This window comes from Lepidochelys olivacea (assembly GCF_965140295.1).
Source record: "Lepidochelys olivacea isolate rLepOli2 genome assembly, chromosome: 4".
Taxonomy (NCBI): domain Eukaryota; kingdom Metazoa; phylum Chordata; order Testudines; family Cheloniidae; genus Lepidochelys; species Lepidochelys olivacea.
The window spans coordinates 46817154-46831177 of record NC_140414.1 but is presented as its reverse complement, the minus strand read 5'-3'; the positions used below and the strand labels follow the sequence as shown (position 1 = coordinate 46831177).

Here is a 14024-nt window from a genome sequence, read left to right as displayed (position 1 = left end):
TCTTTTTAAAAATTACATTGGAATTTCACGATGAATAGTAGAAGCATTTCCACCCCTTTTATTTGTTCTTTGCCCATCAGACCTCTATTCTGCTGGCCCTTTATTCCCCTTTGGCCATTTTCATCCTCCTCTGCTTTTGCCAAAATATATATTACTAGTGTTATTTGCAGATTTTAAAGTTAAAACAAACTTTTTTAAAATGACAAAAAGTGCCCCTTGCCTTCATTCTCCAGTTTATCCAGAGGAGATGATGAATTCAAAGTGCAGGTAACATTTGTGGATTTTTCACTGTTTCTGCTCTCCCCTAGCAACTGCATTCACATGAATTTCTTATGATTTTCTCCCCCCTGCATACCAAATTCCATTTACACAAGTGACACAGCAAAATAATAAAAAAGCAATATGAAAACCAAAACAAAATTATAGCTCTCATTAAAGAAAAAAATATTTCTACTCTGACCCATGTCCACTTTAAAAAGTCATTCAGAAATTTAACAGTATGATCACATTTCCTTATATACACTTCTTCAGAAATGCTCCCCTGCTGTATGTTGGGAGGTCACTCAAATATGTAATATCACTACATGAAAGTGTCATGAGATTGCCTAAAGTGTGACAGCTACAGCCTGATTTTCAGCTGCAGGTTCCTCTCTTTAGATATTATAGAAGGAAAGTGAAAAAAAATCTGTTACTACATACAAATCCTTGGATGATTTAAAATATGGAAAAGGTAAGAATGACTTTATAAATCCTAAGAGTTCAGTTTTGCTAAAGCTAGGTTATCATTAACACTGTGTTAAAGTTCAAAGAAAAAATTAAAAGTAAAGGTGTATTCGGTTAATAATGAACAACAAAAACAGAGGCCACTGGCTGTCAAAGCATATCTGCAGAATGGAGAAAAGCGTTTAAAAAACCAGCGTGAAATCGTGGCCCACTGAAGTCAACGGCAAAGCTCCAGCTGTTTTCAGTGGAGTCAGGATTTCATTTCAAGTTGTACAAATACCTTTAATTGTACAGTGAACATTATCTCAAGGATAGTGAGTAAAATGAAAAAAATGTTGGAACTGAATATCAAGAGAACACAGCATTAGCCTAGTATGCATCAACTCAGCAGTGTATTTCAAAATTTTTGAGACAGTGCATTCAGGCATTTACTTGGAGAGTAAAAGAGGAATCCTGGTGCTTTCAAAGCTTAAAAGCTCCATTTATAAAAGGATGGGTAAAAAGGAAACAGCTGTACATGCATTTCTTGGTGTCAGGCTCATTAGACTCAACCCTTTGTGCAAGCAGACTTTCATGCTTTCCCAGAACAAAAACTATAATTCAATCATGCTATGGCAACGTGTGGTGATGATACAAATAACTGACCACTAATTGGCTAAAAATGGTAGGAATTATCATAGTTTCTATGCTTTTCAAATGGGTCAATGCACAGTTGCCATTAAGTATTGTGTGGTGTACTGGTAGGATCCTAACTGATGTAAATCAGTAAGTTGTCTTATTTATGACTAAGTAAATGTCAAATACAGAAAGACTGGCACAATACAGTAATACACTGCTTTCTAATATGATTTAGAAATATTACTGTCTTTCAATAGGTTTCTTACCTTCTTAAGCTTATTTCATCATGCTCTTGCTGAAGCGTTGTTGGATGCAGCACACATTTTCCACAATCAATTTCAACTCTGATATCAAGTTCAAAGTCAATATTTCTCTCTGTGGGTGTGCCAGTCACATTTCTGTTGGCAGGAGTTGTTGGCCAGCGGTCAGTAAACAGTTGGTGAACTGCAGCAAAGCCTGTTGCTTTCTTACGAGTGCTATTCCTGCAGAAAGAACAATTACTTGTTAGATATTAGTACTGTGATAAAATTCCTTCCAAGGTTGTCTACTAATGTATTTGCTGACAAGTCAGTTACCCAGGACATTTAACATTTTAAGAAGTTTTCGGTAAAGAGGCACCATATGGTAAATTTTCATAGGTGCACATTGCTATCTTAGTCCATTTTCCACTAAGGTATTATTAAATATTTACTTCATGGTAGATGTGGATTGAGCCCCATGGACATAGACTGTAGCTGTCTGAGGGAGGTCTAAGACAACAAGCAACAAACGAGGGATATGGAAGAGGGAGACAATTAAATATAACACATTTTGTTATGTATATTATATTTTAATATATATCACCTCTTAACGTTGTTTATAATGTTGTGTTTGTATATACATGCTTAGCCCCTACACACACGCTTAGCCATGAGGTAAATTGCAGAACTATATATTAAATAAGGGACAGTGTACCTTTGACCCTCCTCACCTTCCCTCTGCCCAATAACAGATTTATTCCAACATTCCAAAATTTGAGAGACTTCAAAGAGCTGCCATAAAAAAAAAAAAAAAAAAAAAGGCAACTCATCAGACATTCCCTCCTCCCTACCCTAGAATTACACCTGCTGAAAGGACCAAGGACAGGCAAGATTCAACCCTGGGTCAGCAAAAGCTATTCTAGATGTGAACTTTAAAGACAATTTTCTCATGGCCCTAATGAAAATATTTTTAAACAAATTGCTTACTGTGGTTTTCTGTAAAAATAAGCCTTCTCTCTCTCATGGTCTTCTTCCTTCTCAGAGTCTTCACTGGTTGAAGATAAACTGTCATCCCGCCGTCCCTCTTCGGGCTGGAAGGGAATGCTTGGTGAGAAGACTACTGGAGTTTTGGGTGAACTGAATACTGAGCATGATCCTTCACTAGTGGATGAGTAATGGGATGGACCATCAATAGTTACTGACAAAAGGTCCAGTTCTGTCTCCTCTGGAAACTGATTGTGAAAAGACAAAAAGATATTAAAGTTCACAGTTACTGTCTTTACTACGCAAAAATTAAGATTTCTGGGGGGGAAAGCAAGAGTGCTTAAAAAACTCTGAAAACTCAGGTTCCTCATTTTGAACAGACAGAAGTGTCAGATTTAGGAATGTATGAAATGAATCATGTAACACAATAAATTAATGCATAGGTTTGGAGGAAAAACAGTACCATACATTTACCACTGCCTTAGTGATTGAGTTGAATTTGTTAGCTAGATAATTAAACAGTATCAAGCTCTGATCAAAACATACATTATGACAGGCCATCACTAGAAGAATGAACATTTAATTGAATGAAAACAAATTTTAAAAGTAAAGAACACAGAACAGAAAGAATCATCATGGCCACCTGTAAATGAAAGAAATGCACAGGAATCTGTTAGTGAATAAAAGGGCATGCAAAGTACTAGTACAGAATGTACAGCATTCTCTTATACATTATGCTCTTCTTTTTAGAAAGTTGGATAAAAGTGACTTGATGGGAAGAAACTTTAGAGACGCATTTCCAAAAAGTGGTTCCAACTGTTTTGGTGCACTTTGCATCAGCAAATACCCCCACACAAAGAGTTTTCAAGCCCTTAACACCTGTATATGCAGGGATAGAGTCTAAACAACTGTACATGCAGGTGTTAGACTAACACATGTGCCAACGAAGTGCTAGTGGCATAAAACTGTGGGGATTGTTTGTGTATTCAAATGGGTGTTGAGTGGAAGATCCTTTGATAATTTGCTCCATGCTTTCATTATGGCCTTTCACACATCCAGCACCTGACTTAACACTACTTAATATTTGACAGTCTTTTCTAAGCTGTGGAAAATTAATGGAAATGGATATTACAAATGAATGGAACCTTTTGATACGTTCTGTGTTATAAGGTATATAAAAGAACTCAGCAAAGCACAATTCTGCCTTTCCTTTTGTTCTCAGAAATGAGCTATTTAGACATCAGCACTCTAAGGTGATCTGAAAAAGCATTCCAACTCAGAACACTTATAAAAGAAGAATAGAGGAAAGGTGGAAGGGAAAAAGTTAGATGACTGTCTTCTAAAAGGTGTACTTAATTTCTTCCATTCTATATGTCTAGAGTATCTTTTTAAAATTAAAAGTTTGGTTTTTTGGGTTTTGTTTTTTTTAAAGTAGGTGAGTTGTCTGGGCACTAATTTTGACAAACTGGTTATCCTGCTCCCTTTAAATAAGGTATCTTACACAACTGTACCAGATATAGGAATTCTAATATCAAATTATGATGCTTGATGGCTTCCCACCTTGCAATTATATTCCATCAGTGTTGGTGCCTACACTCTTGGGACACCTTTGTAAAAGATTAAGATAAATGTGTGGGCACTGAGTCCTTCTCTACAGTATGCTCTGCATATAAGAATAGATCATGGCTTGCCTTATTGTCGTCTCCATAATTTAGATCAGACTTGATCAGGGCCTTTGTAAATATGCAAACAAAATAGGTCATTACTAGTTGTACAAAAAACTGCAAAATTTAAGCTACATATGGGGATGTAAGAATCTTTGAGAACTTAATTCATCATGTCCACCTATAACTTTTTACCCGTTTAAACTTACTTAAAATCTTTTTTAAAAAACTGATATACATTCTGCTGAGTGGCGTTTGAAAGAGAGATGAACAATTGAAGAGCAGCTGCCAGTGAGGTGAATTAGTGCTATGGCAAAGTATATATTTTTTCTTTTTACAAGTACCTGAAAATACCCTTCCCCTTGACAGCTGGATTGCTGTGGAATCCCCAAAACTGTTTTATTCAACTTAATTAAAAATGAAAAAGAAAAAAGAAAATTAAAACAATTACCATAGCATGAGTCATTCAAAACCAACAGCAATGACATATTTAGGAAGGATGGGGGGCGGGGGGAGAAAGAGAAAGGGGGACAACATATTGCAACAAAAAATCTGACATTTGAATTATACATTTTAAACATACAAATGGACATGTGTGTCAGACTATAGCAAACTCAGAGAATGTTTACTTAATTAATAACCATTTCCAAAATGCTAAACAAGGCTGAACATTAGGATATGACTATTGTGCATATTTGTTAAAAATAGCAATAACACGTTAACCATGTGTATTATTTTTGCACATGCCAGCTTTTGGTCTGAGGATACCTGGAAGTGAACCTTGTTAAAAGTATAAACTAATCTATTTAAAGAAGTAAATGAAAATTCTTTAGTTTGATATTTCCATTATTAATTTCTGTGTTAAGATAGACACCACGAGACTAAAAAAATTATCAAGAGGGATTGGCAATTAAAATCTTCGTAAGTATATTTAACTGAGGTACTTCCAAGTCAACATGGTATTTAATCTACTGTAGCATGGTATACTAATTAAATTGGTATGTAGGGTATGCCTTACAGGGTCCTGTATGTTGAAGGTTACTCTGGGTCCAGGAGACGCTGCATCTACACGGATTTCTGGGAGCTCTTCACTGTCTCCTAGTCGAGAGCTACAAGCAAAATATAAAAGGAATAAATAAGCTATTACAAATTTGAATGTACTTGCTACGTTTAAAAGTTCAATAACTACACAAAAGCTGTTGCAATAAAAGTATAAAGCATCAGTCAATGCTTAACATTATATACAAATGAAATGGTATTAAATCAGTGTTCAAGCATTTATGGCACATAAAAAGGAAAAAGATGAAGTTTCAAATGACTTTGGCCAGCAGTTCACTTAATTTTGCGGGACTTTGTTTTTATTTTTTACTCTTTTCAAGCACAGGCCAAGAAGCAGAAAGACAGATAAAAAAATAAAATGTGTGTGACTTGTCACATGGAATGAAGTACAACTGGCAGATAGTGCATATTCACAAAATAACTCAAATACAGACAATCTTTCAAAACTAATGAAATCATTATGACATATTTGCAGTGCAAATTTACAACTTCTCATTCACAATTTAACAACTCACTTAAGCATTTCTTGATAGGCTAGCCAGCTGAATATACTACATAACACAACATTTTATTAATCTTCCCAACAGAATTCCTAATTCTCTGAAGATGATTTTTCTTAAAAGGTGAAGTGAAATGCTTTCTACCTGCCAGGATTTGAGTTAAGAGTCTTCACAGTTGCACTCCTTCTACTGTGTAAGGTATCAGTAATGCTAACCAGTTCAGAAGAAACATTAACCTGTAAAATCCTATAATCTTGCAATGCAAGTAAAAGACGAATTCACTTTGATCCATTTTGTTTAAAGCCATTTGTAATTTGGAAGAGCTATTCTCTGATATTTTGGGATCTCTATTAATATTTTTTTTAGCTTCAATCTACCTTTAAAACTAACGCTCAAAATTGTCAACCAATTTGTCTTAACTTAAAAATGTCTATAATTGATGGAGAAGATCCTTATAGTTCTAATAGCCAAGTTCCCGCTCCTGTTTTATTTTTTTTAAACCTAGTACTGTATTTTATTGCTGATTAAAATGCCACCAATATTTTAAAATCCAAACCCTCCAATATGTGTGTTTTCCTTCTGCTGATTCTACAACAGCAATATGCTTATTCACAAAGCAACAGACACCAAGCAAAGTTGATGCACTATATTCTGCTATGAGAATTGCAACTTGCTGCTGCGAGCTTCAGAATACTTGGAAGAAGGAGAAAAGGAAATCATTTCCTGAACTAAAAAGTTGCCTTCCCTCCACTAGTAGTTAAATCCTTTTTCTAATATGAGGACAACAGAGTGTAAAAATCAAAGGGATAAATTGTGTCCTCTTTACTTATTAGCCGTGCCTGCTGCGCAGAACCTTCAAATGGGTTTCTTAAAAGTCCTGCAAAATGACTACATAAAAGTGACACCTTTCTCCTCAACCAGTTGGCTCCCTGAACGCATTCAGAGTAATATCTGATGATTTTACTACCTTAAAGTTTACCACTTCTTAACTCTTAGTCCTGCAGAGCAAATACTGCTCTGGAAGAAGGAGATGGAGTTTATTCTGCTTGTCGATCATCTCAAAATAGTTAGCCAAATTTAAATTGTAGCATCTTGGAGGCTGATGTGAGAGCCAGAAAGACCTCAATTTAACTTTCAGAGGCCAGGTTCAGTTTCCATGGCAGCAGTTCAACCCCCCCCCCCCCACACTCTTTAGCTTCCAACAACTTTGGGTAAAGCTTTGCCTTTATAGATTTATGGATGAACTTAAACTTGATAGTTCAGCTGTGCATACTGACTAGGAAGTGTAGAAAACCACACACCTTATTAATTCTGCAAGATTTGAGCACTACGAATGTCCACAGTGAATATCTGTAATCATCAAACCTTCTGAGAAATGTGCAGACATTAGTTCTCAGAAGACAGACAAAACAAATATGAAATTTCTAAGTCAAGCTGCTTTGGAGACATGGTATGCCAAAAACAGATACTTCACAAAAAGAAAAACTTCATTTGTCAAACCTCCCCATCTCTTGAAAACATTTTCTCAAATCCACCCTAAAATATATATATATATATACATATATATACACACACACACACACATATATATACACACACACACACTCATCACAATGGCAAAAGACCTCATGAAGCTCCACAATCAGATATTCTCCTTCTTGCAGTCTATTCTAACTTCATTACAGATCTCATCTTCCCACATGCATAGTCATTTGCCAAAAACACTCTACCTTGCCCTGTCCATTCTTTTTAGAGGTGGTCTTCCAGATGCTGAAATTGTTTTAGACCGGTTATAGCTTGGTTTGTAACCTAGGCCCCATTTGTCCTTCAGAGAAGCAGCCTAAACAAAAGAAAAATATATCTAAGATGTTGAGGACAAAAATAATGAAAATTATAAATAAACATGGGAATGTGGAAAAATTCCACTACTTAAAACATTTTATTTTACAGCCATGCAAACAGTTAGGAAAAAACTTTTACAAAATATTTTTTTTTGTATCATGTGCTCAAGGCACCCCTTTGCAGGCCTTTGCCCAAAATCTTCATTTTGACTGGTCTCTGGACGATTCACTCACCTTTCATACTAGCTGGCATTGGTACTTCCTTGCTGTCAGGAGAACAGAGTGGCCCCCAACCCAGTAGTTTGGGATCTGCCTAGCTGAATAAATATCCTCTCTTCATGTGATACTGCTGCAACTGTAGTTAGCACAGGAACATGAGCTACAGCCTCCTCATTTAAGCAGAAGCTCCCAACAGAATACTCTCTGAGAGGGGTCCCTTGCTTTGGGATGGACTCATATTTGGTCCAGAATAGCTCAAATGTCCCGGTCTTCAGGGTTTGCTACAAATACTCCTTTGCCATGATTTATGGCAGGGGGTGGCATGATAAGAGCAGGCATTTGTGGGTGAATGGGGACACTGTTTGGGTTGGAACTTTATTTCTGTTTGCGTATTTTCTCCTGCTTGCTGTTCTTATCTTTTGATTAATAAAAAGGCACCTCAATTCAGGAATAAGCAATTTCTTTTAGCACACATTATAAACCTAATAAAATAAATCAGCCAAATGGAATGTAACAGAGATTTTGCTCAGATACTCAAGCATGCTTATCGTTTTTGGATTCTTCTGGTGTAGTCAGGCAATGTTTTATGATCGCCGCCACCACCTCTGAAAGCCTGAGTTTGAATCTTGGCTAGTAAATTGTACAGCATTGCATATTATGGCTTTCAGACCTCTGGAAGCCAACTATTGTTTACTTTTTCTGAACATAGATATATTTAAAACTATTTAAAATATCTATTTTAAATAGTTAAAATAGAGATATTAAAATAGTTTTTTCCTAAAGATTTGTCATAGAAAAGCAAACAAAAATCCACATAATATACCGTACCACTAAAATTCTGGTTTTCTATCTCCAGTAGTACAGAATAATCTGTTTTCCCAGAAAGTTAAACCATGTGTTTTATATATTTAATACTCCTTTTACCTTTCTTTTTCAGTGTCTTCCTTTTATTTATTTTTAATACGTGGAAGAGATACTTGCAAGTGAAAATACTTAGGAACTTGCCAAACACCATTAGAAAATTGCTCACCCTCATGCTGGACCTACGTAGTTTTTTACGGACGTCTCGGCGAATGTCATTCACAGCTACTGACTCTAATTGTTGATAGCGCTGAATTTCTTGGTTTATGGTTCCTTCACTTGCACCTAGTTTTCTGGGAACAAGTTAGGATAGTGAGTTTTCCAGATGGAATGAATAATTAGTGAAGTTAAACATTACTTTCACCATTTCCTTTATCAACAAAACCTCTATACTGTATTCCTGTGAAAATCCTAAAGCCTTTCAAACATTACCCAATCAGTTTCTTGTTTTTCAGGAGTTTTCTATATATGGCTGTTGAGGGTCCACCATTATTTCACTATATAACTTTTGCCCATACTGTAACTTCTTTGCAAGGGCCCATGATTTCAAGGTTTTTACCTCTGTCACACATTCAGCAAACAGAAAAAGGGGTGTGTAACAAAATATACAAGATGTCAAACATTATATTGTGATGCCAACAGAGGTGGAGGAGGGATAGTTGCTAGAGAGCAACTCCCTTTGAAAAGAAAGTCTCCTAAAGAGAGCAAAGATTCCCAGCTGGAACAAATCTGTATCAAAATTAGAATTAAGTATTTTCGATGATCCTTAGTTCAAGAAAGCAGGCAGGGTATGGAAACCTCTTGCTAGAGATGCCAGGAGGAAGACTGAACTGTGGAAATTTCCAGGAGGAAAAAGCTTCCTACAATGGCAGACCAGACTGATCAGATCCTCTGAATACGAAAAGCAGAAGAAGAAAATCTCCTGTAGAAATAACGAACTTGAATGTAAACAAGTTTAGAAAGGAAACTCACTAAAATCCATGTTATTTTAAAGAGAACAGGGTTTGTTGATGCTACCATATGTTGAGGACAGAAAGGTGCAAACATAAATTTTGGTCATCACATTCACATGGTTACAAGCATTTCTTATCACATATTAACTGTGAATGTTCGTATATCAAATAGTTCAGTTACAACTGGCCTGCGACTGACTGCTGCTGGCAATCTTGTCTAAAGCTGAAATAGTAAAGTATGTCCAGTCTTCATTATTATTTAACAACCAGTCAGCAACAGGCATTCTTTATCACAAGTGATCCCACTTTTTACTAAGATTGACCTAGCCTTCCACACGCCAAAAACGCAAATAAAATGTTTTCATATAAAACTCATAGCTGTCTCTTGCCATGAGCACTTTTGGATGACATTCTTAATTTTCCCTTTGTGTGTTTTATGGAGTATTACTGTGTCTGTGAATTATTTATATAATAAAATATATCATATTTTAATGCCATAAAATAGTTCATTTAGAGAGGTTTCTTCTTCCTACAGTGAACGGGATCTCATTCCAACTGCAAAGCACTGTCACTCCCAAGTCACAATCATATAGCTGGTAGCAGAAGTGCTACAAATCATGATGAACTATGGTTTGTCATTATATTGGAACTGCTGCCACATTGCCATCAGTGTGAGGCAAAACCAGAAATGAAAGATGCCTTGACTCTAAGGAGAGCTTCCTGGGGATTTTAATGGCCACTTGTGCACCTGATTTTCTCTAGTAGAACCAGAACGATCAACGATTAAAAAAAACATTTCCTCTTGCAGATTGTATAGTCCCACCAATGCTGAAGCAGTAGAGGTAAGAAAAGGGAAAGCACAGTTTCAATTTGTTTTTCCCAAACTAAGAGGAGAGATTAATAAGACTGGCACTTTTCAGCTTGAAAAAGAGGTGACTAAGGGGAACTATGATAGAGATCTACAAAATCATGACTGGTGTGGAGAAAGTAAATAAGGAAGTGTTATTTACTCCTTTTCATAACATAAGAACTTGGGGTCACCAAATGAAATTAATAGGCAGCAGGTTTAAAACAAACAAAAGGAAGTATTTTTTCCACACAATGCACAGTTAACCTGTGGAACTCCTTGCAAGAGGATGGCCAAGACTATAATGGGGTTCAAGAGAGAACTAGATAAGTTCACGGAGGATAGGTCCTTCAATGGCTATTAGCCAGGATGGGCAAGGATGCAAAATCATTGTCTGAAGTGTCCCTTGCCTCTGTTTGCCAGAAGCTGGGAATGGACAACAGGGGATGGATCACTTGACAATTACCTCTTCTGTTCATTCCCTGTGAAGCACCTGACATTGGCCACTGTCAGAAAATAGGATACTGGGATTGATGGACCATTGGTCTGATCTAGTATAGCCTTTCCTATGTTCTTAAGTATTGGGGGAGGGGTTTTTTGTTTTGTTTTAAAACACAAGAAAAGCCAACTTACTTGAGGTCATCAATTACTTTGGCTTGTTCATTCAGTTCCCTAATATCTACTAAACGTTTCACAAATTTTCTTCCTCTCTGCTCTCCAACTTGGCTACCAGATGTTCCCTGTCGCCGATAATCAACAGTCTCCTATTGAAAATAACATTTCATTAAATTCCTTGTTAAACGTACAGAACCATTTTTAAGTTACAGGTACAATGAATTGTACACCCTAAATCAAAACACCGCATGCAAACACTATTTTTTAAAGTCAAAAGGCAGCTGATTTGAAATTTTCCAATGATTCAAGTCCCATCATTTGCTTAAAGACAAACATTAGCTACTACATACATGTCCCCATGAGCAAGACCTGCCCGCTCTCAAATGTGAACTAGAATGAGTAGAGTCACACATCGCTGCCCCCGACAGATACTCTACAGGAACGGAATATCGATGGTTTTGGGAGCTCAAACCCAACAGGTGATTTACAATCCGCTGCCCAAATGTTAACTTGTGTGCATCTCCACATAATGAAACTCCATCTGATTTCTAAATAATAAACAGGAATGTTAGTGTTTTAGGGTGGTTTTTCCCTAAAGCCATTACAAGATTCTTGCAAAATTGCAATTGTTTAAAGAAATAATTGCTAAAAAACTACTTAATATAAAACCAAAACACAAGTTGACACACAGTATTGTTTTTTGCTACTGAAAATTTCATTCTTCTAGTTCGTTTGTAATGTTAGTATCTTCCATTGCTTGCTAGGATAATCAGAGTAACTGTAGCCAAAGTCTTCCAAAGCGGGTGCTTAAAGTTAGACACCTGAATGCATACTACGGCATCTAATAGAAAGGGTCTGAAAAAATCTCAAAGCTAACTGAGCTAAAATTTCCCCACCACATACATACACACCGAATAGGAATTTTCTGAAGCTTACTGTTATGCCTAAATAATTTAACAAAAGAAATTTAGACACTATTTTTGTTGATTCTCTTACTGCATGTATAGTGGGAGACATGGTATCAACTTCGTCCTCATCCGACAGGTCAGCTATGTTTACAGAATTTAGGTCAGCAATGTCATCGACATCTTCTTCTCCTGTCAGTGTTGTGAGGGTATTACCCAAAGCATTTAATCTTTTCCCAATGTTAGGATCCATGTGGACATCAATACCGCACATCTTCCATAACACATTGAGAGTCCAGGTTCCAGCACTATTGCTTTCTGTTTAAAAGAGAAAATTTGCCTGATGATTTTTCTCTTCCTTGTAGCCAAGTTTGTCATTGTCTGCTTCTACAGCTCAGGAGACAGCACTAGACTTATCCATCATGGGGCGCTGCCTTGGCTCTGCCCACTTGTAAAAAGCTCCCAGTGAGACCTTTCCAGAACTGAATCGCACTTTGAATACAGTTAACAGATATAGCTATTAAGTTTGTATTAAGATTTCTCTAATGAATATAAGGAAAATCTGATAGGCCAGAGGGAAAGTAAATTCTCCAGGGTGTGAAAGGCACAGTTAGCTACTAGAAGACAAACATGAAATATGAATTTCAATCTCTCTCTCTGAGCTAGGTTTACCATTTCCAACACAGGGATTCCAATAACAGTGAAAACCAAAGTATGGGCATGTGAGAAAATAATTTTTAACTCTTCACAAATCAGACTCTTGGAATTACTCAAATCACAAAGATTTTAATGGTTCATTAAAGCCTGCACCTGCAACCTCTGAATCTTGAGCATCTAATTTCTAGTGCCTACTGAATGGGTGAAATGGTTACCATGCTGGAGTTTTACATATTTCATCTTGAGAGGAGACGGACGTTTCCAACCAAGTTCCACCATACAGTGCCAAACAGATATGGCTTAATGGACTTTGACTTGTTTAGAAGGAGCTAGAAGCTTTGTAAGCTTCTTTTATACAGTATTCTCGGCCATCTAGCTATGCTGAATTTGGTAATTTTTGTCTTTTAATTGATGGATGGTAGAGGATGAATATGGCTGTTAAGAACAAAAACTTTTTAGAAAGCTTAACAGTTACATCTTGACTGCTTTGCAGACATGAAGCAGGTGCCATACCTTCTCATTAGAAAGTGCTGAATTTGGAGAAAAAAGAAGAAAGGGAAATGTATAGGCGATATTCTGAGATAAATTTTCATAGTGTTCACAACGAGGATGGATTCCAAAGTCTCCTTTTTGAATGTCATGTTTACTGATTTAAATCTTTCTGATCCAAGATGGTCCCATTTCCACCAGATATTCTGGAAATGATCAGGACTGAATATGCTCCCGAGCTTTGCTTCCCCTTCAGCTATTGCCCCAATAGCTAAAAGATGTGAAAAGGTTATTATGGTCTGAGTTTGCTTCCTTGGGTTTGAGAATAGACAAGGAAATGTTTCTTACAAGAAGTTTTGTTGCATTTTCTGGGGTAGTCATTGCTCACAGTTTCCATCTGACACCTCCTTCTTTGGCCTTCTCCTCCATTATGGCTCTGAGGCAAGGTTAAGTTAGAGCACAGAGCCCCTAGAAGCTCCATTGAGCCATAGGTGCCAACTCCGTGGGTACTCCGGGGCTGGAGCACCCACGGGGAAAAACTGGTGGGTACTCTGCACTCACCGGCAGCCAAGCTTCCTACCCCGCCCCCAAACCCCAGCTCACCTCACCTCTGCCTCCTCCCCTGAGCACACCACATCCCCGCTTCTCCTCCCAGCACTTGCCACCACGAAACAGCTGTTTCTCGGAGTAACAAGCTCTGGAAGGGAGGGGGGCAGAGCGGGAACGCAGCGCACTCAGGGGAGGAGGCAGAGACTTTGGGGAAGGGGTTGGAATGGAGGCGGGGCAGGGGCGGGAGAGGGGTGGAGTTGGGGCAGGATTGAGCACCCACCGGCGCCAGCAGAAGTCGGCG

The 14024-nt window shown here is 37.4% G+C and overlaps 1 protein-coding gene across 1 annotated transcript in view; it reads right to left on the bottom strand.

Moving 5' to 3' along the window:
• The window catches only part of BLTP1 (bridge-like lipid transfer protein family member 1), a 245540-nt gene that overhangs the window by 40072 nt on the left and 191444 nt on the right, over positions 1–14024 (bottom strand). The window contains exons 61-69 of the mRNA XM_084626089.1: positions 12120–12346; positions 11474–11671; positions 11142–11272; positions 8878–9001; positions 7518–7627; positions 5247–5337; positions 4573–4635; positions 2568–2812; positions 1608–1823 (exon numbers count right to left, since the gene is read on the bottom strand). Of these exons, the coding sequence (XP_084482215.1) occupies positions 1608–1823; positions 2568–2812; positions 4573–4635; positions 5247–5337; positions 7518–7627; positions 8878–9001; positions 11142–11272; positions 11474–11671; positions 12120–12346 (1405 nt within the window). The remainder of the gene's footprint in view (positions 1–1607; positions 1824–2567; positions 2813–4572; positions 4636–5246; positions 5338–7517; positions 7628–8877; positions 9002–11141; positions 11273–11473; positions 11672–12119; positions 12347–14024) is intronic.